Source organism: Etheostoma spectabile, chromosome 11, assembly GCF_008692095.1.
Source record: "Etheostoma spectabile isolate EspeVRDwgs_2016 chromosome 11, UIUC_Espe_1.0, whole genome shotgun sequence".
NCBI classification, from domain to species: Eukaryota; Metazoa; Chordata; class Actinopteri; order Perciformes; family Percidae; genus Etheostoma; species Etheostoma spectabile.
This window is the reverse complement of record NC_045743.1, coordinates 8,669,323-8,696,790: the sequence shown is the minus strand read 5'-3', so window position 1 is coordinate 8,696,790 and position 27,468 is coordinate 8,669,323. Positions and strand designations below refer to the sequence as shown.

At 38.7% G+C, this 27,468-nt stretch overlaps 2 protein-coding genes and 1 long non-coding RNA gene across 6 annotated transcripts in view; 2 read left to right on the top strand and 1 right to left on the bottom strand.

The window, feature by feature from the left end:
* Window positions 1-7,597, top strand: part of map3k20a (mitogen-activated protein kinase kinase kinase 20a) — a 31,513-nt gene extending 23,916 nt beyond the window's left edge. The window contains exons 12-20 of one of the 3 annotated variants that reach the window (XM_032528931.1): window positions 2,954-2,998; window positions 3,084-3,114; window positions 3,218-3,357; window positions 3,484-3,546; window positions 3,639-3,728; window positions 5,700-5,816; window positions 5,966-6,040; window positions 6,200-6,350; window positions 6,539-7,597. In XM_032528931.1, the coding sequence (XP_032384822.1) occupies window positions 2,954-2,998; window positions 3,084-3,114; window positions 3,218-3,357; window positions 3,484-3,546; window positions 3,639-3,728; window positions 5,700-5,816; window positions 5,966-6,040; window positions 6,200-6,350; window positions 6,539-7,251 (1,425 nt within the window). In that variant the 3' untranslated portion in view covers window positions 7,252-7,597. Of the gene's footprint in view, window positions 1-413; window positions 1,906-2,953; window positions 2,999-3,083; window positions 3,115-3,217; window positions 3,358-3,483; window positions 3,547-3,638; window positions 3,729-5,699; window positions 5,817-5,965; window positions 6,041-6,199; window positions 6,351-6,538 lie in introns of those variants that run through there. The other 2 variants (XM_032528932.1, XM_032528933.1) reach the window with 2 other exon arrangements.
* LOC116697655 (uncharacterized) lies at window positions 5,285-27,139 on the bottom strand. Its single transcript, XR_004334023.1, has 3 exons — window positions 27,069-27,139; window positions 23,039-23,048; window positions 5,285-5,296 (listed from the first exon to the last, which is right to left on the bottom strand). It is a non-coding gene; the product is annotated as an uncharacterized LOC116697655 (long non-coding RNA).
* Window positions 8,786-16,450, top strand: cdca7a (cell division cycle associated 7a). Of its 2 annotated transcripts, XR_004334018.1 has the most exons (11): window positions 8,786-8,937; window positions 9,872-10,012; window positions 10,119-10,244; window positions 10,337-10,537; window positions 10,662-10,739; window positions 10,831-11,022; window positions 11,125-11,253; window positions 11,354-11,503; window positions 11,594-11,730; window positions 11,820-12,071; window positions 16,438-16,450. XR_004334018.1 is itself a non-coding variant. In XM_032528985.1 (10 exons), the coding sequence occupies exons 1-10, from the start codon at window positions 8,917-8,919 to the stop codon at window positions 11,848-11,850; spliced, it is 1,206 nt and encodes a 401-aa protein (XP_032384876.1). In that variant the 5' UTR covers window positions 8,786-8,916; the 3' UTR covers window positions 11,851-13,105. The 2 variants fall into 2 exon arrangements, 1 of the variants encoding a protein (XP_032384876.1); XM_032528985.1 differs by lacking the exon at window positions 16,438-16,450 and having other exon boundaries at window positions 11,820-13,105.
* Window positions 27,140-27,468: the final 329 nt, after the last annotated feature.

Here is a 27,468-nt window from a genome sequence, read left to right as displayed (position 1 = left end):
GTTTGCTCTTGTTCCCTGCATTGTATTATTTGCATGCCAGAGACACAACAGATTATATTCCGGTTTGCACTTTGTGTTTCTTTGAACAAAATGTGGTTGCTGTGTGTGACCAAATGCCACAGTATTGAATAGTAAAGATAACTTAAACATCTTTGAATTAAGTAGGCCTACACTGACATTTCCTGTGTTTCCTTTCTGTACCTATTCTCCCCTTATTGTTCTGTTCTGTTAACTTCCTTTTACCATCTAGTTTTTTTCTTGGGTTGGGGTTAAACTTGTCCACTTTTCTTATTTACACTTATTTTGTGGTTTGTCTGATTACTTATTTCCTTTTCTTTTCTTTTCTTTTCTATCCTCTTTTCTTTTCTTTCACCCCTATGTCCCTTCTCTCTCCACTTGTCTCTGCCTCTCAGCTCCTCTTACCTGTGGCAAAAAAGATAAGCGCAAAGTCGTTCTATCAGTCTAAGACGGAAGAATCAAGCAGTTCACAGATGTCATGTCAGATCACAACCTCCAGTAACGAAGAGGTGAATCTGCAGTCCATGATGAAGGGCTTTGAGGACATGTTTTCCTTGGACTTTGGTCGGCCTGTCCTGCACTCGGGCATGCAGGTCAACATGCAGGCCAGGCAGAACTCCTCCATGTCAAGCAGTGTCAGAGAAGGACACAAAATCAACATGACTCTGGGGATGGGACTCTTAACTTGGTCTGACGACAGTGAATAAAGCTCTCTGACTCTCTGTGTTGCCACAGCCGCATTGTTAAATACTGTTATCTCACTTAATGCATTATTGGTGTTATGGAAGCACTCTTTGGTAATGAATTGCTTGTTAAGTCATGATTATTTCAATTATTTCAATAATCATTAGAAACACCAGGAATGGCTTACTATTTCTTCAGTTTTGTTCGAGTTGTGTTCAGAAATGGTATAGATATTACAGAATATATTTGTAGCCCTCCACCTATGGATATTATGGATGCCATTTAGCGTATGTCTAATGTACTGGATAGTGCCATGCTGTGAAGAAAGAGCCACGTGAGCCAGTTGCTTAGAGAAGGCCAGGCTTTTATGATGAAGTGACATTTTGCTGACATTAAGATTGGCCAATTTGTTCTGGATGTAGTGGAGTGCAGTTGTTGAGACGCAGTCTCTTACCAGGATGAGAAAGTACATGTTTGTCATCTGACTGACCCAGGTTCAAAACAGCAGGAGAGGGACTTTGCTGTGTGACTGTAAGCTTCATTCTCAAATTTTAAGACAGGCTTGTTTCTTGGGCCTGAAAAGGTTTTTGAAATTAAGAAAAAATAATTAATAATAACAAGATTTCTGTACTAAAATGCCTTAATCATACGTCACAGATTTGACCAAATATAGATTTTAATAGAATAATTTCCTACTGTACACATGTTTTACATACGGTATCACACCATATGGTCTAACTGAATATTGGCCTCAAGACCTGCACTTACAGTAGAGAAAATCGTATTAGCATTAGTGTTCAGTTAGTTATTAGGCTTCATCTGGGGGAAGGACATGCTTCCTTGAGCATAGCCCATTAAATTGTCCCCTTCGCTTGTTATAATCAGTCAGTCTCATGAGGATGTAATCCTCTGTATTCCTGTGTTGTTGCTTGTTAGCATCCTGCCATGAGCTAATATTTCTATTCAAACATCGCCTATACTCCTGTGCCATCAAGCCCTATGCACACTAGACAAGACATAACAATGAACACAGATGCTTACCGTTATTTACATTTCCCTGTGTGAAATCCAGACACTTCAGAAACATTCACCCTTTACACTTGTTAGTAATTTCCTCAAGCTTTTGCCAATATCACACAACCTACTTGATGTGACTTATTTCCCTTTACTGTTTTGTCAATAAATCAGTTTCTTTCAAGACTCTGCTGATCTGTTTTATAAGAATTACAATGTATTACTTCTCTTATTGCCAAACCTTTTATGATAGAAGACAGAACAGAGCAAAGAGACTGATACCATTTTAATAAGATTGTAAAATATATTGCTTCACTAGGCATTTATGTTGAGCTGTTTCTTGTGTTATTAACTTTATACTTAACTCCCAGTATTCATGGTCTGGTTACCCATCATCCACTTAGTCCACATGGGGGCAGAATTGTGTGAACTAAACCCAAGTTTTTTTCCCCCTGCATATTCCACACACACGTATCATAAACACAAAAACTGTGCTCTCATTTCGAATTTAAGAGAGAACCAAGCATGGCAGCATATTTGTGAAATTCAATATGCTGCTTGAAAAGTGATGTTAAGTCACTCCAATGAGACTTTGGCAGCGGCAGAGAGTTTTCTGAATCTGTTTACTTCCGAACTGCAGCACTGGAGGAGGCGGAAAATGCTGCAGGGCTGAGTGGCTTTATGGGGCGGTGGGCTGCATTGAAATGTATGGCAGCGACTGTCTTTTGAGACTGGCATTCAGCTCAAAAATCTGAGCTGTTATCAGATGTCGTGGGAAGAAGACAGTGAATGGGGGATTACTCATTCATTTAGTCATCTTTCCTCCAATTTTCCATTGCATTATTTCTGTCATTACACACCAGTCTCATGATCACAATGATGACATCTTTATTTTGGCTGGCAAGTTTCTGCCTGATTACATTTAATGAGCAATAAATGATTTATCTTTCAAACAGATCACGTTAGATCAGTCAGATGGACATTTCGTTTTGAAATACACTATTAGAGGAAAGTTGTCTTAATCGCACAGCACAATAACCAGAAGGTAATGGCTTCGCAAAACATGGAAAACATGGCTATTTTCCATTTCAATAACATTTACTTAAGTCACACCTACAACATTTACTTGTGATTTTTACTTTAAACTCTGTCGGTCATAAATGCACACATGTTTCATACTGTGTGTATTCATCTATATTCTATTACTGTTACTATTACTTGTCTTGTTTTTATGCAGTTGCTGCCCACCCTTGACATCTATACATGGACAGAGGAGCATGTGGTCAGTATCATTGTATTTACCTCATAACTAGTATAGTCACATAATATTACAACAAAACTAATATATTTCCATTTTATCCCTTTAGTATTTCTGGATGCAGCAAATATTTGGCGCAGGTTTGTTCATTTAATGTATCTTTATTCCAACTTTAGCATCTTCAGATTCTTTAATTGTGAACTGTTAAACTGTAAAAACTGAGTGTATCTTTTTCTGTCTCAGGAGAGGGTCCATGTGGCATGCAACTGTATGCTGACCTGTTTAAAGAAAATCACATCACTGGACAGAGGTTGCTATTGCTCACAGAAAACGACATGCGGGACATGGGGGTAAAATCCAAAGGTCACGTCATGCACCTCAAGGCAAGGCACAGTTATCCATTAACCACAACTGTCTTATTTCTTTTAATCCATACATACTTCATAGGATGTGATCATTGCTTGTTGATATTTGGAGTAACAACCAATCTCAAATTTTCTCTTTGGCAGGGAGAAATTGAAAAGCTAACAAATGAGTACCTCGGGTTTGTCCACTTCCCACCTCTGTTGAAGGTATGAACGTTTCTTCTTTATCTTCAGGTAGAGTTGTTTTTTGTTTTGTTTTTCTGTGCATCTTTGGGGCCTAAACTCCCTTTTCTACCCAGGATGAGCTGGAAAAGGAGGTGCAAAAGAGTAAAACTGTAAATCTGGAGCTAGTGTTTGGGTATCACTGGAAACCAGGAACTGGGAAATCTGTAAGTTTGTACGCACGCATGCATGTACGCACGCACCGGACACACGCACGCATGTACACACACACACACACACACACAGACACACACACAACTTAGAATAAAAATAAAAATTGTGTTTGTATTTGACAATAACTCCCCCCCCCCCCTGTAAAGGGCAACCAAAAAATTGAGGACAATTACATATACATGTCGATCTGCTTTGATTATTAATTGTTAACATCTTTTATACATTTGTTAATAATTGTTCCGTTGTAAATAGATGGACAGAATCATGTTTTTGCCATGATTGAATCAGCCTTCTTGCACTGAAGCTTTGTTCTGAGAATTCATGATGATGGCTGTTATACTGACCATTGAAGGCATCACTAGACATGCATAAAGCCAGATAAATAAACATTTCATTCTCAACCATGTACCACAGCCACCTCGACTTGCTCACAACCCTTTGTTAGGATCTCAAACTGTGGAGAAAGGGTGGCTCTTCACTTGCTGTTTCAATTTAATCAAAAATAGCCCATTAAGCCAGAAGTCATTTTCTTTTTAAAAGGCAAACGTTATTTAATCTTTCAGCTGTTCATTGTCCCATCATAAATAGTCCTCTTTCAGTGTGTTCGGCAGGGCTGAAACGAGCCTGCTAATTGCCTCCCATTTCTTCTGACATGTGGTGGTTTAGTGGGTAGAAAACACAGCAGGGAGAAGGAAACAGGAGGCTGAGAAAATGAGAGCTAATTATTTTCCCCTGCCTGGTGTCAGGTTCTGTGTCAGCCTTGTTTTTACAAACTGGAAGGTTTTTTGCACTAAATAAAACAAACCCGCATTGCATTTTTTTCTTTGCCCGTCTTTGCTGGCGATGTCATGGAAGCAGCTGCACGTCTCAAAGACAAAATGAGGGCCTGCGATTGTGCGGCCACCATCTGACAGCCACTGAGGGTCCCCTACTAATGAGGATATCACCGTGCAGCCAAGTGAAAGGTGCTGAATTATGTATGAGTTGTCATTAGACGCACTCGGGTCCAAGGCATCATTACCAGACATTGTTTCTGCTGGAGTGATTAGACTAGCATGGACCTGGGAGCCCCGGTGCGACCGTCCAGTGCCGACAACAGGCCAGCGCGGGGCCATGGTGTGTTTCTGAGCCAGAGGCTTGCTGAAGCTTCCCCTTTGAGCTGTTTCCAGCCCCTGGGGACGATGCAGGAGAGGGCGAAGGCTTCTCAGACGAGTATGTTAGTGCCATTCTTCTGATGTCTTTCTCTGTGATCACTACACAATGAATTGGCCTGTGCCATAAACCGTGTGTGGTTAAGCGGTGACCTGTGGCTTCAGGGCCAGCTTTTGGGGATTGGCAGAATCATTACTGCTCCGTCAGCATTCAGTATGCAGGAGAAGAGAGCTGGGGAATTGAGACGTGTGCCTCCTAGTGAGGATTTGATGTGTGCCGCATGCAGCAAGTCATGAGGAAAAACCTTCACCCACATCACCTTAAATTGACCAGATTCCTGCTCCAAGGAATTAATCCTGGATCCCACAGAGAATAACATGTAAAGTGTTTGACTAGGAATTTACAATGTCTACATAACAATATTAGCTACTGTATGACTAATCTCACTGCAATGTTGAGGTATTAGTATAGTACTGATTTCCATGAAAATCTGTTTTCTAAATAAGGTGTTACAATGTGCTATGTGATATTGCACACTAATTGAATTTTATATGATTTCTTGTTTTTTGTGCCCTTGCAATTTATTTATAATATTTTTATGTTATAATTTCTGTCCTCCCCCACAATAAGAGGTGCTCTGGCCAATAGCTTCCCACTACCTTTAAACTACCTCTAGGTTGTGCTGTTGGTTTATATACAAGAGTGACTCCACACAGAACTGCAATTATAAACTTTTCTGTGCAATCAGATGTTGTTTCTGAGTGTACCAGACCAGACCTACATTATCTCACCATTATCTGTTTCCTTTCAAGGACTGCAAATGGAAAATGTACATGGAACTTGATGGAGATGACGTTGCAGTAACCTATATCAAAGACGTCATCTTCAATGCCAACCGACAGGATGTGGAAATCCTGCGGATGACTAAGGTGTCGTCAGAAACATACATGACCACTCATGTTTTAATCAATTCTAAATGTTGTCTATGTTTCTGATTGGTTGCATGTTATCTATTATATTATTGTATTGTTGTTGCCATAGTCAGATTTATTCATGAACTAATGTCATTTTAATCCAGCCACCTTTTGTGATGGACAAATGGATTGTTGGATTACTGCAGGACCAGAAAGTGGACTACACAGTCAATTATGAGGTGAGTCATTTCAGCAGCTGTGGGAGGCACCTCACAAAACAAAGAAAGATGTTACATGTCAGCTATTTGAAAATGCATCAATCACAGAACCTTGTGCGACAAGTATACATATTTCTTACACAAAAAATCCTTATATTCTCCTTTGACTTCACACTTCAGAATGATGTCAAGTCACCAAAGTCTACCAGACACAGCTGTCCAGTGATGTGGAGTCCCAGTGGTGGCCAAGACGAGATCAAGACTGTGGAGCTGGTCATTGAAACAACACCAGCTAACATCGACTGGAGCCCCATGGACAAGTCTAATGCTGGTAATCGTTTTACTTATAGTTTTTTTTTAAATAAAAGAGTGCCAAAGCAACAGTCTTCACTGCTGGACAATTAAAGATTGTTGCTGTTGAATTTCCTCATTTCAACATATCACAAAAATATTTAACAGTATTGAAGTTTTGGACACAGACTATGCTCCTATTTTTTCAATGCATATCTTCCTTCTTAGATATTGATCCCACATGGATGTGGAATGTAAGGCGGAGGCAGTTGAAGAACCAGAAATCCCTGCAGACAACTGCTGCCTTCACCAGCTCTGACGCCCGCACTCTGCCTCAGTTCCTGTCTGCACATGAAAGCCATGGGTTTTCTTATGCTGCAGCTGTGCGTCGCTCTCCAAACCGTGCCCATGGAACTCCTTGGATTGACTCACGCAGCTCCTCGCCAACTACCAGCCTCTCGGCCAAACTCTCCTCACTTCATCTTGGGTCAAAGGGCAGCAGCCCTTCCAGCACTACGTCAGAGAGCGCCTCAGAGAGGGAGCGAGAGCGCCCACCCAGTGCTGGTGCAGTGCATGACCACCACAGAAACCGCTACTTGGGCAACACATTAGCTGTGGGAGGGGGGCAGGGTAGGGGGCATGCATGGACCAATACTAGAGGTAACTATATTAATAATAAAACCAGCAAAACCTCACGACAGCCAGCAAGGCCATGGTCCAACAGTTATAGTTTTACACCACAGAACCGCCCCTCCATGATACCAGGTATATTGTCTGTGACAGAAAACCCCAGTGAGGAGAAAGAAGGGGCCAAAGGCAGCGATGGAGGGTGGATCAAAGTGGAGCGACAGAAAAGATTACCACGTCAGGACAATAAACAAGTCAGAGGTCGACAGAGGAAAGGGGGCAGGGGAGGCCGCATTGTTGGTGGAAGAAGTTAATGTGGGTCACACATGAACTGACAGCTTCTTAACATGCGCTGAGAAGGTTTTTACATTATGAATTATGTCTGCTTACATGCTCAAAAATGAACTGCTTGTTTTAAGAGAATCACACTGATGCCTATGATGTGTATGTGAATGAACACAAGGTTTTTATTTTTTTAAACTGGCTGCTGTCAGGTTAATATAAATGCTTTATTATTTTTATTATTATAAAAATGGAAAAATTATTCTTGTTCTTCACTTTCTTCCTTCACATTATGCATTATGGTTGCATAATTTATTTTATTTTATTTATCAGCCCAGCTTCTCTCAAGTACTCAAATAAACTGTTATAACACACTTACCCAATATACAATGCTCATTTCTTCAAATCCATACCCTCTGAGTTGCCTCTTTGGTATGTCTCTTTCTGTGGAGAATTTCTGAAATATAACATGGTCTTCTGATTCCATTGTTTGACAATGGACATATAAGATAAGATACGGTTCGCTTTTATTGATCCCCAATGGAGAAATTGGTGTTGTTGTAGCAGCAGCATCCGCACAAGGACAAAAGTAGGTGAACATGTAAATATAGAAAGTTAAAAATTACTAATGAGAGGTTTATCAAACTAAAATAAGAATATAAGTTAAAAATATATACAAGAGGAATTAAAAAAACAATTACAAGGCAAACGTGACAGTGGCGGGATGTGTTTAGTAATAGCAAAGTCAACAAGGTTTAGTGTATAAACAGCATACACCAGACATATAATATAGGCTATACAATTAAGTAATGCTACTTAGTGTTTGTCATTATTAATAATAGAAATAAAACACTAACACATCAACATAATTATATAATATGGGATATAGTATAAGGTAAAAGCAAACTTTATAAACCCAAAAGTGCAAAGTTTTGTGTGCCCCCCACACCAGCCTTACTATTTTGTTCACTCTTCAATCACATCAACATCCTTCTGTTTATTTCACCCTGTTTTTGTTGCCAGTCTTTAGAGCTATCTTGTAGTATAAGTCCATTTTATTCAGTTTTAATAAATTCAATTCCTATATCTTCTTTTTCACTACATGTTCATCATTTAGTTCATTTATCAACTAACCCACATAAAGCGTAACTGAAACATTTCTTATTTTAATTAAGTGTACACAAAGTGTTGTATTTTCCTTCACTATGCCCTGTCTACTATAGCGTGAAAATGACCACTGAACTTTAGTCTGAAAAATAAATGACCTTTTCAAATGTGGATTCTTTAGTACTTGCAAAGTTGGACAGAACTCAACATTTTACCCGCCTTGCATGCAAATTCACAAATAAAAAATTCGCGCCACGGAAAAGTACATGGAAGATGCACCGCTCTCATTCCTTAAATGTATCGTACATAAATACGTGTGTGAAGATATCTTATCTAAAGAAAGATTGGACACATGTTAAAATCTTAATTACGAATTTCGCTCATGAGTTTCCCCCCCCCACGTCTTACAAAAAGTGTAATCAATTTGTTACTATCTGACGACGTTTTATATATCTTTCAGGACTTTCCGGTGGCGCGGGAAATGAACAGAGTGGGAACCGCCTGCCGCTGCGGCATCTGATTGTTCTCGGCTGAGCTGCTGCACGGGGTGTTTGTGTCGCTGTTTATGTGCGAAGATTATTAAAAGAAAAATGCCATCCACCCGCTCCAAGGTAAGAAAAGCAGCCTAACTATTTCTTAACTTGCACCATTATCAGCAAAATCGTGTTTTGTTATCCTTTCGATAATTGCCATCCTGTTATGATCCCTTTGCAATAGGTAGGTTACCATTTAAATCATACTTTTCCTTCAATGGTTTGCTAACTTATTCATCGTTTCAAAGTTCACTGGCTCGCAACATGATCAACTCGAGAATTAAAAGATTGGGCAAGTAACTCAAAGTTAACAAAGTTGAAGAGGTAACGTTAACTTAACTTTAATGCTAAGCGTGTTAATCTGCACGATCCAGTTAACGTGACCTAACGCTAGCTATCTTTATGTTGCATTTGGTTGACGTTAAGTTTACAACAGGAGTGTGTCCCATAGTTGGATTTGAAAATTCGTGTTATTCTATTGACTTTTATTTAAGTAAAAGTTCAACAAAAACAATAACTAACGTTCGTCTTTTTAAACATTAAAACCCTAATATTCGCTAATTTTAAACTAATATGGTAGAGCTATACTAAATATTATTTTAGACAAAACAAGCACTGTGGACATGTCAACTTGGGCTTTAGACGTTAAACGTTTTATTTGATAGAGCAAATGATTACACGAAAAATGAATTGACAATGAATGACTCGTTACTAGTAACGTTAGCCTTACCATAAACCTTTTCATGCCTAGAGAGCAAGATCACTTGAAGAAACCCAACTGTTGGCTATGTAAATGTTGGTTCCTATAATTGTAGCACACCCACATTGGTTACTCCGGTGTGCACACAGTTCACAGGGCAATCAGTCACCTGGCATCCTCAGGTGGAAAGTTAACAATTGAGTTTGAGCTGTGTTAACACAAACCTTCCTGTGACACACACCTTCCTGTGCACTTTTGTAGCTGGGCTATACAAAAAGCTCATGGTTTCTTAACCTCTGTTATCCTTTACAGAAACTGGCAGCACAGGCTCCATATACCAGGATGAGTTTAAGAAGCTTCCGCACTGTCCCTCTGGTTCCCTTGGAGACTTCCTCTTCTTCCTCTGATGACAGCTGTGATAGCTTTGGCTCTGATGGAGGCTTTGCAAATACGGTAACGATAAAATCTCTAAAAAATAAAGTCTTCCTATTGCTGTAAAATGGTTGTGAATGTGTGGGGTCTTTGCAAATTCATTTGCAACTTGGTTGTTTCTGTTTAGAGGAACAGCTTAAGACAGACGAGGCAGAGGATGGCAGAGAAACCAAAGATGTTTAAGACTTCATCAGAGGAGGATACATGCAGTGGGTCTGAGGAGAGTGAGATCAACAGTCAGATGAAAGCCATGGTACGTTCTTGGAAGAAATACAATTGAAACATTCAGAACTTAATCAGAAACCACGGAAGTTTCATCTAATCATTAATTCTACTTTCTCTTAGAAAGTAGACTCCGAACCTCCGAGGCGTGGCCGCAGGTCCACCGTCTTGAAGGTTGCCATGCCATTCCCCAACAAGAAGACAGGCAAGAAGAGGCCTGCGTCCGAACCATTCCCTCAAATTAAAGTAGAAGACTCCGACTCTGAGGAAGAGGAGAACTTCATGCACAAGAGAGCTCTGAATATTAAGGAGAACAAAGAAATGGTACAACTTGCTCTATTTATTTCACACTAGTTACTTACAGCATTTAGTGCTCTAAACTGTGATTAGAACAGCTTCCATTTTTATTTTACCTTGTCTGTCCATTCATAGTTTTATTTTTTTTTAGCTGCAAAAGCTCATGGCAGAACTGAACAAGGTACCCGGACTCTTCCCAAGACGGATGGCAATGTCTGCATCCACTACGGTAATTTAACCTGACGATTTATTACACATCTCACCATGGAGCATAGTGCTTTATCAGTGCTCTGTATTAATTGGTACTATTTGAACTTTAGCCTCAACAAGTACCTCGACGGGCAATGGGAACTCCACGGGCTTGTAGGAGAAACCCAGAGCGTTTGTCTCGTCCCCACACGCGGTCCCGCTCACTGGTGGACGGACCCCCCAGCCCAACTCCAGAGGAAGAGCCCGAGAACAAGTTTAGTCTGGTTCGCAAAAGCCGCTACAGTGAGGACTATGATGAGCCTGTAAGTTGCACAAACGGTCTGCATGTCTCTTTACCGTTCACGTTGCATCAAATCCTCCTCAGTATAAGGTACAGGCATTAATAACATTTATTTCATGTGCAGCCCCGTCGTCGTTTCATCAACAGTACCAAGGCCATCCCTCATGTAGTGCGGCCTGTGGATGACATCACAGAGGCGGAGCTCCAAAGCATCTGCCACAATGTGCGGGACAAAGTCTACAACAGCTCCACTGTAGGTCCCAGATTAACTGCAATGCTGAAATGATTTGATTGGCTGCATCTGCTGGTGGAGCTCTTTGCCTGAAGATTAACATGTTTCTCTTTACATTAAGGGGTCCACTTGCCACCAGTGCCGCCAAAAAACCATAGACACTAAAACCAACTGCCGTAATCCAGAGTGTGTGGGGGTGAGAGGTCAGTTCTGCGGCCCTTGTCTCCGTAACCGTTATGGAGAGGAAGTCCGTGATGCTCTGCTGAATCCAGTGAGTACCTAAATCGTACAAGGTTTCACATTTGATCGTGTATGTGTGATGGGCAACCCTGACTGACTTCTTAATCATTGTTCCTGGTAGGAGTGGCAGTGCCCGCCATGCAGAGGGATCTGTAACTGCAGCTTCTGTCGGGCCCGAGACGGTCGCTGTGCTACAGGAGTGTTAGTGTACCTGGCTAAATATCATGGATTTGATAATGTGCACTCCTACCTTAAAAGGTTACTGGAGCATTACAAGTGCAAGTGTGTTGTTGTTTTAGACTTAAATGTCGGTTTTTAACACTGAGATTGTTTAATCTTCATTGCAGTTTGAAAAAGGAGATGGAAGAAATCGAGTGACGTGTGGAGAAAGGAGCTGGACCTGACTGACGTGCTCTGTGACCATTTTTACCTACCCAGAGTCCAAATATTGTTCATGGGGTTTCAAACATTACAACACAATGCTTATTGTTCCTGTTTGTGAAATTTCAAAAAAATGTAGCATTAGCTGACATCTGGAAGAGGCACATGCAGCTAGTTGCTTTGTTGTTGTTTAACATATTTTCCTGCTTGGTCTGTTTGTTGTGGACAAAAGAATTGTCAACCTTAAATTGTTGACTTCCAAACATACGTCTGTGATCTTATGTGTATGTTTTAAGACAATTGATGTACATATTTCCCTAGCATGGAAAAAAGAAATCCCTTTTATAGCTGAATCATCCTCCCTGCTGCAAAGTCCGGCTTGATTAGATCTACTGTATTTTACATTGTTTTAAATGTACAGACTTAACACTGTCCACTCTGACATAAATTGGCCTCCAAGGGATTCATCACTGCCTTTTTATTTTATTTTTCTTCTAGTTTATGCTTGTGTTTTTACAAGTTGGGTAGCCTTTTGTAAATCTGCTGAAAGTGTAAATGTAAAACTAAAACAAAATGTTTGCTTTAGTGGGGGTGTCCTGTAGAAGGGGTCGAATGAGCTGCATGCTGCTGGGGGGCAGGTGGAAAGAGCCTAGACTTGGGGTCCACTGCCTCTCACTTCTAAACCGAAAGGAACTATGTGATATACTACAGCGCCTGGTTAAATATCCTTCATTAGATAACTGTCACTAATGGTGTGGAAACAATTAGCACACTCTAATGGGAATCTCATACCTGTAAATCATTTTATCCTGTTAAAGCACATTCTCGCTCTGCTCCAGTCTCTTTGGCTCATTTTCTGCCTTACACTGTTAAGTAGGACTGGTTGAAGGTGCCACTGAAGTGGCAATAGAGTTATGGACTGCATTTTCTGTTCAGAAGTGCGATACTCTACGCGAAATGACATGGAATTAACCTTTGTGTCGCTCATCTTTGAAATGTACTTCATTCGACCTGCACCAGGACACACTGATTATATGATACTGTTTCAAAAATAATCAACTGTCGGATTTCTTCCTCTTCAGCGTAATGGCAGGTGGAGGTTATGTTACTGCTGCTTGTGTTTATCAGGCACTGATAGCACCAATAATGCTGACCAGTTCATGGGACTATACTGTATGTTCTAGTGATGCTTGCTTTGTGTTCATGTGGTTAGCTATACATTTTCATTAAAGCATTAATCACTGCAAAATCATGTTATCAGTTTCCTTTGACTTGACCATCACTCGATCCAGACAGTGGCAGCTGTAATTACTGTTATTAAAATGTGTAGGAGAAATCCTAAATACTGCTGGTGATTGGAGATCTCAAGGAGAGTGGGGAAGTTTATTAACCTTTCCACCACAAATAGCATGCTACAGTCAGTGCTTATAGTGATATTGCATTCCTTAAGAGGGTAAAACTGACTTTTAATCTGACTAAAAAGTTGACACTTTCCTTGTATGGGCCTGTGACTGAACTGTCTGTGCTGGCTTGAATGGGCCAAGTTGGAAACTACTTCATGTTTGGCATTTTTCAAGACTAACACAATAAACAAAATTGTTATTCTGTTGATCCGATTGTTTCAGCATTCAAATAGTGGGTGGAAATTAAATTAGTACCCAAATGACAATCTCTGCAGTACAGTTTTTAAGAAGTCATAGTATGGAATGCCAAAAAAAGTCAAAGCATAGTGGCATCAAAGAATAGACTTTTAGAAAAAAATTATTGTATAGGTTGTCAAAAAAAGTGATAAATTCATTGTATAGTATGTCCTAAAAAGTTATAGTGTTGTTAATGTAAAAAAAAAAGTCATGAAAATGGTCAGCTGTGACTACTTGTTGCCTATTGAGCCAGTGTGTCACCAAATAATTAATAAATCAAATAATTAAAGAATTTATGTTAAGTTTAATTTATGTACATTAAAAAGTGTTGTGGTATGTCAAAAAAGTCAAAAGCATATTTTAGTTTAGTTTTGTTTATTATAGGATTCCAATTAGCTGTGCCGTTAGTCAGAATGTAGAATGTAAAAAAATCATAGTATATAGTATGTCAAAAAAAGTCATAGTATTGTATGTGGAAAAAAAAACAAACATGAAAAGGGTCTGGGTGATAGTCTACACTGATTACCTAAGGGTTGCCTTTGGCAGCAGGTGTAACCTCTGAGCCAGGATATCCCCAAAACTTAATGTGAAGCCTAATTTACTAAGAACTTAAAAAGTCAAAGCATAGTTTAGTTTAGTTCATTATAGGATCCCCTTTAGCTGTGCCCCTAAGTACAGCTACTCTTCCTATATCAAAAAAAGTCATAGTATGGTACGTCGAAAAAAGTGATCCAAAAGTCATAGTATAGCATGTCAAAAAAAATCATTCAACAATTCAAACAATCACTTTTCATAATGTTTCACGACATACAATACTATGACTTTTTTTTACTTACTACACGTTGACTTTTTAATGGCTCTTTTTGACTACTATACTATACTACACTATACTATGACATTTGTATCACTTTTTTCAACATTCTATACAATTCCTTTTTCCGATATAGAAAGAGTAGTTGTGCTCAAGGGCACATCGAATGGGGATCCTGTAATAAACTAAACTACACTGTGACTTTTTAATGGCTCTTTTTAATGGCTCTAGGACTTTTTTTGATGTACTATACTAAGATTTTTTTAACATTCTATTCAATAAACTTTTTTTTAATCTTTTTTCAACATCAATACCATAACTTATTTTAACATACTTTGATTTTTTACAACACACCACACTATAACTTTTCAACGGCCTTTGCCAATTTACTAAGCTATTACTCTTTTCAACGAATTCTTCATTGACACGGCTCATTGGTTTAAACTGCTGTCAATAAACAATCACTGCAGATTCTCACACACAAGTTCCATACACAGTCCCAGCATGTTCTTTTCATAAAGTTTTTTTTTTCGCCAAACAATACCATGACTTTTTTTCAACATGCTATTCTATCATTTTTTTACATTCTGTACCATGACTTTTACGACATATTATACTGTGACTTTACCATACCAACATTTACCATACCAACATACCATACTATGACGTTTTCCAGTACAGGAAGAGTAGCTGTGCTTAAAAGGTCATAGTATGGTATGTCGAAAAAAGTCAAAACATGGCTTTGTTTAGTTTATTATTGGATCCCCATTGGCTCTTCCTACATCAAAAAATTTCATAGTATAGTATGTAAAAAAGAGCCATTAAAAAGTCAAAGTGTAGTATGTCAAAAAAGTCATAATATTGTATGTTAAAAAACGTTATAAGACGTGACAACCGGGATTAGATGTCAAACTTGGGTGAGAACCCACCGTGACTAAACCATTAAGCTAGTGTGTCATCAAAGAGTTTTTGTTGAAAACAGTAATGGCATGGTATGTAAAAAAAAAAGCCATTAAAAAGTTATAGTATGAAGTCAAAGAACTGTATGTTAAAAAAAGTCATTGTATAGCAAGTCAAAAATGTGATTAAAAATGAATAGTATGTTGAAACAATAAAAAAGTCAAAGTATAGAATGTCGAAAAAAAGTCTTAGTAAGTATGTAGGAAAAAAATCATAGTATAGTACATAAAAACGTCATACTATGTCGATAGAAGTGATAAAAAAAAGTCATAGTATAGAACTTTGAAAAAAGTAGTAGTATGTCGATAAAAGTGATACAAAGGTCATAGTGTGTTATGTCGTAAAAAAGTCATAGTAAAGTATGTCGGAAAAAAATCATAGTATTGAATATCAAAAAAAGTCATAGTATTGTATGTCAAAAAAGCTAGTAAAAAGTCATAGTATGTTATGTCGTAAAAAGTCAAAGTGTAGTACTCTATGTTGAAAAAAGTCATAGTATAGAATCTTAAAAAAAATCGTCTGATCTGGGTATTGAACCTGGGTCAGAGTCTGCTGTGACTACTGGCTGGTTTGTTGTTGGAGCAGTTTTAACCCCTGAATAAGGTCATAGTATAGAATGTTTAAAAAAGTGATGAAGTTATAGTATAGTATAGTATAAAGAATTTCTGTTGAAAACAATAATAGCATTGTATGTCGAAAAAATCCATTAAGACACACAAGCTTATATGTGGATATGGGGGGGGGGGCTATGATGTTTGGCCGTGGATACAATTAGTATAAAATGATTGTATATAGTCATTGTTTTTAGTAAAAAATGTCACAGACACAGACACTGATAGTCAAATGAGTAGGCTGACTTCATGCCATTGTGGTCTTGGTCTCACAGTGGCTCTGAGAAGATTAACTAGCATGAGGACAGGAAGCAAGGGGCGCCTACACAACGACTTTCAACACACAAATGACACAATGACACACATGAGAGTGTTGTCATTCTTCTCATCTAAATCTTGTCAAGAACATGATTTTAATTCCCAAATTGTCAAAGTATTCCTTTGCGTTTTAAATTTGAAATGATTGATTGATGATTCATTGATTGATTGATTTATTGATTTATTGATTGATAATTTAATTATATTTGTTTAGTTACACGTTTAAGTGACTCTGGGTGTGTAGGTGACTAAAGTGATGGTAACCACTGTAACTAAGTTTTGTAGTTTTGTAATCAAATAATTGTGTCAATTTACAAATGCAACAATAAACATTATAACAAGAATCTCTGGTTATATTTTACCAGGCATACAAAAATGAATGGTCATTAGATACATTTGTAGTGTTGTGTTATATTATGTCCAGTCCTATTTATCTGAACAGAACATTGTATTTAGAAAACCTACTTATATAATAAAATTCACTTGGACACTAATTATACTAAATAGTTAAAAATTACCATCCAGTCTCTGACACAAAAACAAGTAAATGTAAGATTTATTGCATTTTTTTTTGTATTGTACTGCATTAACACTAATACTTTGTAACTTCTATTGAACAACTCTTTTCCCCACCAAAAGGAACATTTCAAAAACTATTATTAGTATAATAAAGATGCACTTGAAAATACTAGTCCTGTATTAAATACCAATGATCATCCACTTTGGGGTGATGAATATTTAGGGAAGTAATTGTTTACAACGCTCAAGCATTGAGCTGATCTGGTAATCAGGCTATGAAATACAATATTTATTCATTAGAGCAGATTTAATGAGGCCTTGCGGCGCTAATTATGAAAACCAGTGTAGCAGTAAATGAGTAGCGCGCGGTGGCGGGCTGCGGGGTACCTGTAAGGAGGTACTGGGGGTTGAAGTGCCCTGAGTGCCATGGCACACTGAGCAGCAACACACAGCCCTGACTGTGGCCGTCCAGCCCACAGCTATACATCACCAGACCTGCAGACAGGTCACAGATGTGCCCCACATCCCAGCATGCCCTGCTCTCCTACTGACAGAAAATAGAGCCTGGATTTCCCCAAAGCATCTTAATTTCCAGATATCTGTTTTATCACACGTCAACAAAGTAGAAAATACATCAGGACCGTGGTGCTTCAGGTATGCAGTATGTGCTCAGTGCAGCAGCTTTTAAATATTGTGTCACTGATCTACTGCCAGCCATAAAGCTAAAACAGGTTCAGCAATTATTCTGCAGTTTCTATTTGTATGCGGGTCTGAATATATGTGGTAGTATTTCACAGCATAATATGGGTTTTGATTGACTGATATTTTCATTATGGCTGCAGGGTAGCGTGAAGACTGTTAATTTGCTTGAGAGTCCTGCAGGTCTACGGTGATTGTAGTAGAATAAATGAAACTCACAGGGCACAATCACAATCTGTGGGTCAAAATCAACTGATTAATTATAATTTAGAATCAATCTGTCAGGACTCTGTAATAAACACCCTTTCAGGCTTGCTGCTTAGTAACCAGCTTTACATGGTACAAATTTGACATGGCACACCATGGTACACCATGTAAAGCTGAGTTATTAGAGGGAATACATACAAGATAATTGGATAAATGCTTTTCTGATAGTAAAATGAGCAGTTCCTACTGTTCTTACTGTTCCTACTTTTTGGATTCAGCTCAGCTAGACAACTTTCCACAAAAGCATCTCTCTTCTGGCTCTGACCTCTACATCATGGAAAGTGTAGTGAGGAGAGTGCTGTTAAATGCACAGTGAGTGACTCTGGGGGGCAGGAGGCTTATGACATGTTCTTTTTCCCCCTGTTCCAGGCTGCAAAGTGATGGAAACAGCAGTTTGGTCCAGGTGTCAGAGACATTATCAAAGAAAAGGGCTGCCTGCAGTTGCTCCATCTCACAGGAAATTGCCAACTCACCCTAACAAAGAAAGGCATAAGTGCACTTGCTGCTGCCTTGAAGGGGACCGTGATAAGATGACATTATAAATACAGAATTGTTCATGGAGGTGGCGGGGAGGCACATCAGGCAGCTGAACTTGACAATTCTGTTTTTATGTGTGTGTCTAAAGCCTCTATGGGTTTATCTAAAACAAAATCAGCTTCTCATCCACTTGGGATTCATACATTTTGTAAACGTGGTAGGCTGTTATTGTGGATGTTTGTTTTTGAAAGTACTTGTGGCTCCACATAGTTTACAACTTCAGCTCATGGAAGAGTGAGACAACTGACCGAAAAAATGATAATGATGAAGACCATATGACAATTGTGCAAATAATCTCATGCACATACAGTGAGTGTGCAATAGTAAGTGTACAGTGAGCTGTAAATAATGTTTCTGCACATTTCTTGCACTGTTGCATATACAACACAGCAAGAATAATTAGAATGGGGATTTTGATTGCGTATTTCATTGGACACAAAATCTTGTCTTTGCCACCAAAATAATTGTGGTCATTGTCAAAAAGATTTAAAAAAGAAAAGAAAATACGTCTGCACAAAACATGCTCATGATCTATCGATTCTGGTGCTAAATAATGTTGATACACTGTAATGTAACGCTGCCCCTTCTCATTGTGTGGTCTTTTGATACATTGTTCTCCATGGCACCTGAAGGGGGAGCTCTAATGCAGGCAACTTGCTACACTTTTTTCTCCTTCCAACTTTCAACAAGTCTTCAGGAAGTGAAGGAAAAAGTGAAAGGGCTATCACATATATACTCTCACATATCACAAACCAAATAAAAAGACACTCTGCAAACCAGGAAACATCAGAGAGTCGTAAAACGTGTGACAGAAAATGAGTAGACTTTGGTATGCCTTGCACTTTTTAAGAAGTGGTTGTGACAGGTTTTGCCCCTACAGCATCAGAGCTGAGTATTCAGTGATGTGACAGGAAGAAGTCTGCATTGTCTGTGCACAGTGTTGTGAAACTTAACATTAAATTCTCTTAAGGAGTCCAGCAGCACACTCTGACTGTAGGAGGGGGAGGGTAAATTGGGTGTAATTATGACCAGGGGAACACACGGCTGTAATCTGTAAATCTATTCTTACCCTAAGTGAGAACTGGTACATTGGATTGATTTTATTGAGATCATACATTATAAATGGGGCATGGAGGAGCGTACAGCCTTGAGATGGTGGTGCTCACGTGCTTCATTAATTTTTACTTCATTAACTCTCTCCTTCAGACCCTTCAACACACAATTCATTGCCGACCATGAATCCAGGCTATACAGGCAAATGGACAAGCCCTGGACGACTTTCAGTGGAGTGGATACACTGAAGCAACGCTGTCAAAACAAATCAGTAACACATGAAATATACATAACCTCAGATCAATCCGTATTCATGCGCGAGGTCACATCTTTTTTAGAACTTGTGTCTTTACATAAAAAGAAAACATGTTCAAGAATAAAAGTATTCATTCCAGTCACAATAAGATGAAGTGCTGTATCAATTTAGCTGTCAAAAAGTCATTACAGCCACAGAAACAAAAAGCATGGGTACAAAAACACTAAGGAGAAAGAGTTCACTAGAAATCTTATATGTTTCTTGTTCATTCTGCTATTGACAACTGGGCATTTTGGAACAATTATAAGTGTCACAAAATGCACCAGTGATGGGTTTAAAATCCAGCATGATAATTACAGATTACAGACGCTCGTCCTTACTGTATTCCTGCATTGTGCTTACTTGCTTCTCTGTTTACACCTTTACAAACTACAGGTGCTACAACGACAACTTTTTGTTTCACAGCAGGGTATTTCAAAATTGCCCCTGGGCCCTTGAGAAAGGACCATTTGTTTAATATTACAGCCTTAAACCCAACAATATTAATCAGTCATGAAAGCACCTGTGCAAGCTGCTCTGCCTTGCTTCACCATTGACTCCAGACAAGTGATGGCCTTCACTGGTTTACAAAGCAAGAGAATAGAGTGTGTGGGAGCTAAAGAGGGATGATGTTTGTTTTTAACTTTTTCCTTTCTTTTTTTAGTGATTGACCTATTCAGCAACAATGGGAGTGTGTGTGTGTGTGTGTGTGTGTGTGTGTGGTGTGTGTGTGTGTGTGTGTGTGTGTGTGTGTGTGTGTGTGGTGTGTGTGGGTGTGTGTGTTGTGAAAAATCTTCAGGGGGTACGGAACTCTTGAGAAAAGTTGGAGTGAGAGCTTGTTTGGTGTTTTCACCAAAGCTGCAGTCTGTGGCTGTGAGCTAACTGCTGGATAGTTTCAGTCTGAAATGACATGTGCATCATTTAAGATGACTTAAAGACTAAAGAAAATACTCTTCTTGCAGTTATGATTTGTGACATGTTTTCTTCCTCCATAAAAACACTTTTATTCATTTCATTGAAAAGTCCAGAATCTGTAAATTTGCAAACATATTTAACTAGTGGACACAAGATGCATCCTACTCATTCTTGTGCATGTGCACTGTAAGCTTTAGACCATGATTAGCTGCCAAACTAGTTAGTAATGATGACAACAAATCCTGCTCTTCTGTACATGTCTTAAATTCAGATTTAAGTTGAGCAAAGTTCCTCTTTTTGCAGATGAATGTATAAACAGCATTCTGCTGTCAAACTCTACACAGTAAAGGTCAAACATTCAAATGAAGAAACACAACAATAAACAACACACTGATTGGAAATAGACTTTAAAGATATTGTAGTTAATCATACAGATTGTCAGGATGACACTTTGAGGATGAAAAGTTCACAAATGCTTAAGCTTTTCAAGACATTTGTATGTAGCTTGAGTGCCTCTGTGTTCAGTCTCATGTGGAAGCTGTGAAGTTGTCCATGCTTCAAACCTGTTGTCAGACTTTTCCCACCCTTAGCATGAGAACAACACACATCAGTGAGCAGGCGCTAAGTGCTTTTCCTCTGAGGCAGCATAAACTTCTTAACATTTCAAATCTGTTACGACAGATGTCCCGGAGAACATTTGTGAGATCATTTTCACCACACAAACAATATTTCCAAAGCTAACAGTTGACAAAATCCAGTTAAAAACATTTGAGGGGAAAGCTCTTAAAGAAAGAATTAATGGGAGCAAAAGAAAAACAGCTCTTAGACAATTAGCACCAGAGACCACTCTATAATCTTGAGATTATTTTCACCACTTAAAAGCAGCACACATGGTTTGTATTGTGGTAGGGCAGAATGAACAACACTTGAGTGGATTTGATTTGGTCTCCCTAATCTGCATTTCCTTTAACATGCCTTTATTCTGTTCCAAATGTCAGTGTTGATCATATCCAGCTGGAATAAGCCAGTGTGTCATCCTTGTTGAACATTTTTTCGCAAGACTTTTCCCAAGAGGAAACAATAAAGGGTTTGGTCTAAGGGGTGTTTTTAGTTGTCGCCTGAGATTCACTGTTTATTTTATTTTGTGTGCTTTTGTACATAAATCCCCTTGAAATGAAGATGCATCTCATTGGAATCCCTAATACAGTAAGTGTTGTAAATATTTAGCCCATTTTAGAAACACAATTTTCACATCTACAGAACATGGTTGGAACTACAGATTATCTATCATTTAAAATATTATGGATTTTTACTTATTTTAACAAGAAAATAGAAAATATCTAAGACCTCCATGACTCATATAGAGACGTCTCCTTGATGACCCAAAAACAGACAATCTATTCTCCTTGTATGAAATTATGAGTTAAAATGGAGTGAAATTAATCTACAATTCATTTTTTCTGGGGAACCCTCAGGGCACTCCAAAGGGCCCACAGGGGTCCCCAGACCTCACTCTGAAAACCACTATATTGGATCTGGTTAACAGAAACATCCCAAAGCTATGTTCATTTAAATAACACATTGTATTTTTGTGGATGAAAAAAAACTGTAATTGCAAAATCTGAAATCTAACCCTGGGGCTGGTTGCTTAACCAAACATGCTTTGGCTGGTTAGGCTTAGTCACAGAGGAAATGTCTGACACACAGATTGAATTTGTTCTCTCTGAAGTCAAAGACAGGAAAACAATTAAGTGTCTGCCGCAAATCTCACTGTGTACCACTTGACACAGTTTTTCACATCACTGGGGCAATTGTCTGCAGAGAGCGATGAGACAAAGCCATACTTTCAGTCTCAAAAAAATGGCATTGCTATTTGATTTTGAAACATTTCAATTAAGCCACTGATGGAGATATAAACACAATGGTGGGAGACTTGCACTGTTGTCTTTTTTGTGCTGTCACGTCCATTTTCAGAATGGTTACTGCTGTTAAAACCAGAGGTGCATCAGTGGGAGCTTTGATCCCAGAGGAAAATAGTTTTGTGTGTGTGTGTGTGTGTGTGTGTGTGTGTGTGTGTGTGTGTGTGTGCATTTGGGCGCATGTGTGTGTGTGTGTGTGTCGCTATCCTCCAGAGACCCTTACCCTCCTCAACCTTCGTCTTTCATTCAACGTTGAATCCTTTCAAAACAAGGTGAAGTTCGACAAAGTTTCTCTGCAGAGATGATCAAACAGTCACATCACTAATGGCGATGGGTGACAGGGCCAGTGAATACAGATCAGCTTTAATTGTGGTGGGTCTTACTGCCACTGTCTGTCAATCTGAGCCTTTGAATTGGTGAAAATTTGCTCTGTTCATTCTGTTAAATGACGTATCCAATTAAATGCTTTAGAATTCATGATATTCAGTCAAGGTTAAATGAAAGCAGTTACTCCTGTCAGTAAGGTGATTAAAAGCTGCCGACATCCGGCACATTTTGTGCAAAAATTTAAATTTGGAACTAAAGCATGGATCTTTATTCATTATGTGCAGTCCTGCTATATAAATGTCCAGCACAGTCACTCTTAATCACCTTGTTCATTTTAAATCTCACTTTAGTCCTTTTTATTAAAAGGCATCCCAGTATTCAAATGACATTTTACATATTCGGATGAAACTGTGGAGAACTAAAATAACTTTCTCAGCAGCAAATCCACCTTTAAAAAGCCCTTTTGTTTTTGTTCCTTTTTTTATACTGCAAATCCAGGTGTTTCTTGTGAGACTTAGATAGCCAGCCAGTTTAATATAATGCAAAATAATATTATACCATTACCCTTTTAACTATGATTGAAAGGATGGAGCTACTCCTGCTCGGCAAAACAAAGAAAAAAGGGATATGACAATGGGTTTAAATGAACAAGTGCACCACACCAAGGAAATTAATTTCCTTCCAGCAAGATGAATGTTGTACCAGGTTATTAATGAGCATATAATGTGCTTGTGCAAGTAAGTTTTCTGTGTCATGATAAATGTGACGGTGGATGTGAAGAGCACGTTGACTAATGAGTGTTGTCCAGGGATCTGATCTCGGTGCCCACTGGGGAGAAAGCCACCGTCTGGATTTCACACTCCACATGATGTTAACACCCGGAGATCCACCAGTCAAGGTGCTTGTTAAAGAATCACCTCTGTCATTTCTACGTTCCCTCTGACCTATCCAGATCCAGGTTCCATTTATACTGTATGTAATTGAAAGTTGTGTACTGAGTACTGATATGATCTTGTTTGCTTTGAAACGGCATCAACCAGTAATGGAAAATCAAAATAACATTTTTCAACGTAAGAGTCCCAAAGTGTTTTGCATCTTTAATAATTTTTTTTTTTTGTTAAATCATTTGGCACACGTTGTCAGTATCATATGAACAGATTTCAACAAGTCAGTGAGCACTGAAGACACCAAAGAAACACGCAAATTAAAGGGACTTTAAAAAAAAAACTTTACTAAAACTCCAAACTCCACCTGTGACAATGTTTGTTTTAATATGAAAACCTGACTATTATTACCTGAATATTATAATAATATTTGCTGTGTGCGAATTACATTTCTGGATTGCCTTAGCTGAATGGTTAAAACGCATGCATAACTGCGACCTCCTAGGTTCCATTCTGGCCTTGGGGCCTTTCTTTCATGTCATACCCCTCTCGCTCTCCTCCATTTCTACACTGTCCCGTCAAAATAAAGAAGAAAATTAAAAAAAATACATTTCCACTATAGGTTGTTTGCTTGCAGATGTTTTTCTTCTTTTCTTTTACTATATAAGTATATATTATCAAATGAGAAAGTTTTACATCTGTAAAAACTGTTGCACATAGACAATTACAACATGAAAAAAGGCAAAAGCGCAATTTGTGATTTGAATTCATATTTGTGTTTACATGAAACAACAACATCGATTAAAATGGCTGAGAATGAGCTGCAATTGTGAGGTAGCTCCATATGTACACTATGAAGTTGGTGTATGCAAGAGATACAGTAAAAGTTGATCATATGAACGCTGTCAATTTGGCTCGTGCTAGCAAAGAGTGTAGCGCAACCCGTCATAAAAGTTACAAGGGAGAAAGAATGCAGCAGCAGCCAAACATTAAAAGCAACTAAATGAAAACTCCATAGGTCCCTCTGGATTGACTTCAGATACATAATGGGACACAGGCCTAAGGGCCAAGATGCACATTTGAATGACTGCCAAATACATAAACTAGGCTCACTCAGGGGTTCATGGTGAATAAATAAGGCTATGGATTACATCAAATCTCTTCTCAAACCACTACTCCCGCACACCACTCCCAGTGTAGAGACCATTTAAACTCTAGAAGGGGCCAAACATCAGCAGTTGGTCTCCTTTAAACAAGTCTGACTAAAGTAGAAAAATAAATAAAGCCTCCGGCGCTCCACTTTAATGTATTCAATTAACTGCGGTCCCTCTAGAGAACTCCAGCGCACACTTGGATAAAGAGAGAGCATATCGCCTGGAGATGAATACGCTGAATGCACTCATTCTGAAGACCATGATTGGAAATCTTCCTCAACAGGTTCTTACTTAATTAAACTTCCCTTCATCTGACTTTCTTTCGCTTTCGAGGAAAAATTGGGAGAGGCACATTGAAAGCCAGGGAAACTTTGTTCGCCATTGCATGTTGTTTATAGGGCAATGGGGGGAGTTGTAGGGCCTGTGACAACCTCCACCATCACCGTGGAAAGTCAACTCAGCCTGAAAGAACAGAGAAGTATATAAAATCTCCAATTCAATCATAGACAATTATATGGTGAAATGAGAGAAATTCAGCACCCGTCAAGTCTGAGTGGGAGGGATAATTATCTGGCAGTCATTACTGCTCCCATAATAGCATTTAACGACATTCATATACTGTATGAACATATTGCATTTGCTGGAAACATGTAAGTTGAAAATAATCAGACCAAGCTTAAAAAATATATGACGTCCTCTGTATGTGGAGAAATGTAACATGTTCATAATGTCCTTGAGTGAATGATGTGTGTAAGTGTGAAATTTATCTAATTATCTCAAATGTGTCTCGTGAGAATCCTTTCAGCATCCCTTTGTACCGTATTTTCCCTCTGCAGCTCTTTTGTACAGCAAAGCCCCAACAGAGTTTCCTATCTGTTAAAATCAATCTCTCATCACATCGCCTACATTCACCATTTGCTGCACTTTTCCATAACAAATCAACTTAATCAAGCCCATTAAGTGTCATTATTAGCTATTTATTGTTATCTCTCTCTCAATGTAGAGCTGACAGGTTCACCCCGCCCATGTGTGTCCCCCCTGATACCGGGACCTTTGCTTGTCACAACGGCTCCACACTGCTTTCTAATTGGCCTTTATTGTGTAGTTCTCGCAAGACAGAGGAGAGATGTGACATCATCTGCATCACGTAGAGCATCTCTTTACTGCTCCTTGTTTGTCAGAAGTTGCTAAAAAAAAAACAAAGCTGGGGGAAAGTATGCACTGAAATGAAGTGATGTGGTGCAAGGACATGGAAAATGGGCATGAAGAAGGTGCCCCAGAATCCTTTTGTGTTTGAGTGTGGTGTTAAACACTGTGGATGCTCCTTAATGCAGCATGGCGAATGTATTTCCACAGCTGTCAAGATGATGGACAGAGGGGCGAGTCAGCGGCATGCGTCTACCTGCACACAATAGACCTGCAGGATGGGAGCGTAGACTGATGAGAGAGAGGGAGGGAGGATATATACGTGTGTTACTGGGGAGGAGGGGGGGTTTAAAGGGTGTGGGGAAGTTTGTCCCATCGCAGGAGTTATTAAGTTTGTCTCTCGGACACAGTTGGTTTCACCAGGGTGCTCGTCCCTCATTCATAATAGATGCTAATCTGTTCAGGGCTGACTGATGACAGAGCTTCCTGCCCTTCATAGAATTAGTCCTCAGCTTTATCAAAGGACCCAAACTGCCTGCTAATTAGACTCATTTCCTCCAGCATGAATTATTTATTTCCATTGTAATTGATCAGAGGCGATTGTGACGCATCATGCTGCCACCAGTTTTCACACAGATGCGCATGCCACCACAAGTTCTCTAACTCTTAGCTCGGTATATGGATTTTAATGGGAGCAGGGACTGGTTAAACTGCTTACTCACTAAATGAGGGATTTTCATTGAAGTTTAAATGACACAATATGAATGAGCAGTTTCAACATGCACATTAGTATGTCAAAGAGGTGTACTTCATTATGAAAACAATCGTCATGCAATACTTATTTAAGTGTGTTATGTTTTCATCATTCTGTTTTAAAACACTATTTACATGCCTAGTGGTGGAATGTAAGAACATTTACTCAAACAATGTACTTAAGTACAACTTTGAGGTACTTGTACTTCTCTTTAGCATTCAAATTTTTTGCTACCTAATACTACTACTTCACCATTTCAGAGAAAAATATTGTACTTTTTACTCCACTATATTTTTACTGATAACTTCAGATAATTCAATAATACAAAATATAATCAACAAATAAATTATGATTATTTATTATAGATTAAGATTAAACTTGGGTAGTCCTTGGGGAAAAAATGTACAAGCTACCCAGCAGTATATTAAGTAATTAAAATGAGCTCCACCTTTATCCACTGCAACATTAAAGTAAGGTGACTTAATGCATCAATATTATTGTCCAATAATATAATGTATTATTATTATAAAATGGGCCATTCTGTGTAATGAGTATTTTTACCTTTGGTACTTTCTTTTTGTGTTAATACTTTTGTACTTTTACTTGCAACCGAGTATTTCTACAATGTGGTATATTGCTACTTTTACTTAAGTACAATATCATAAAAATGTAGTACTTCTTCTGCGGCACTTCTTTTTAAGAGGATTTTTGGGGCTTTTATTGCCTTTTTTGAATAGGGCAGCTTAAGACAGATGGAAGAGAAAGGGTAATGATATGCAGCTGCGGGCCGCTAAAGACCAAGCCTT

What these genes read in the sequence shown, in the direction of transcription:
- cdca7a (XM_032528985.1), top strand. Translation starts at nt 8,917, where the DNA reads ATGCCATCCACCCGCTCCAAG. An exon ending in ATGGAGGCTTTGCAAATACG is followed by an intron (nt 10,013 to 10,118) that starts GTAACGATAAAA and finishes GTTTCTGTTTAG; the next exon opens with AGGAACAGCTTAAGACAGAC. An exon ending in GTGATGCTCTGCTGAATCCA is followed by an intron (nt 11,504 to 11,593) that starts GTGAGTACCTAA and finishes TGTTCCTGGTAG; the next exon opens with GAGTGGCAGTGCCCGCCATG.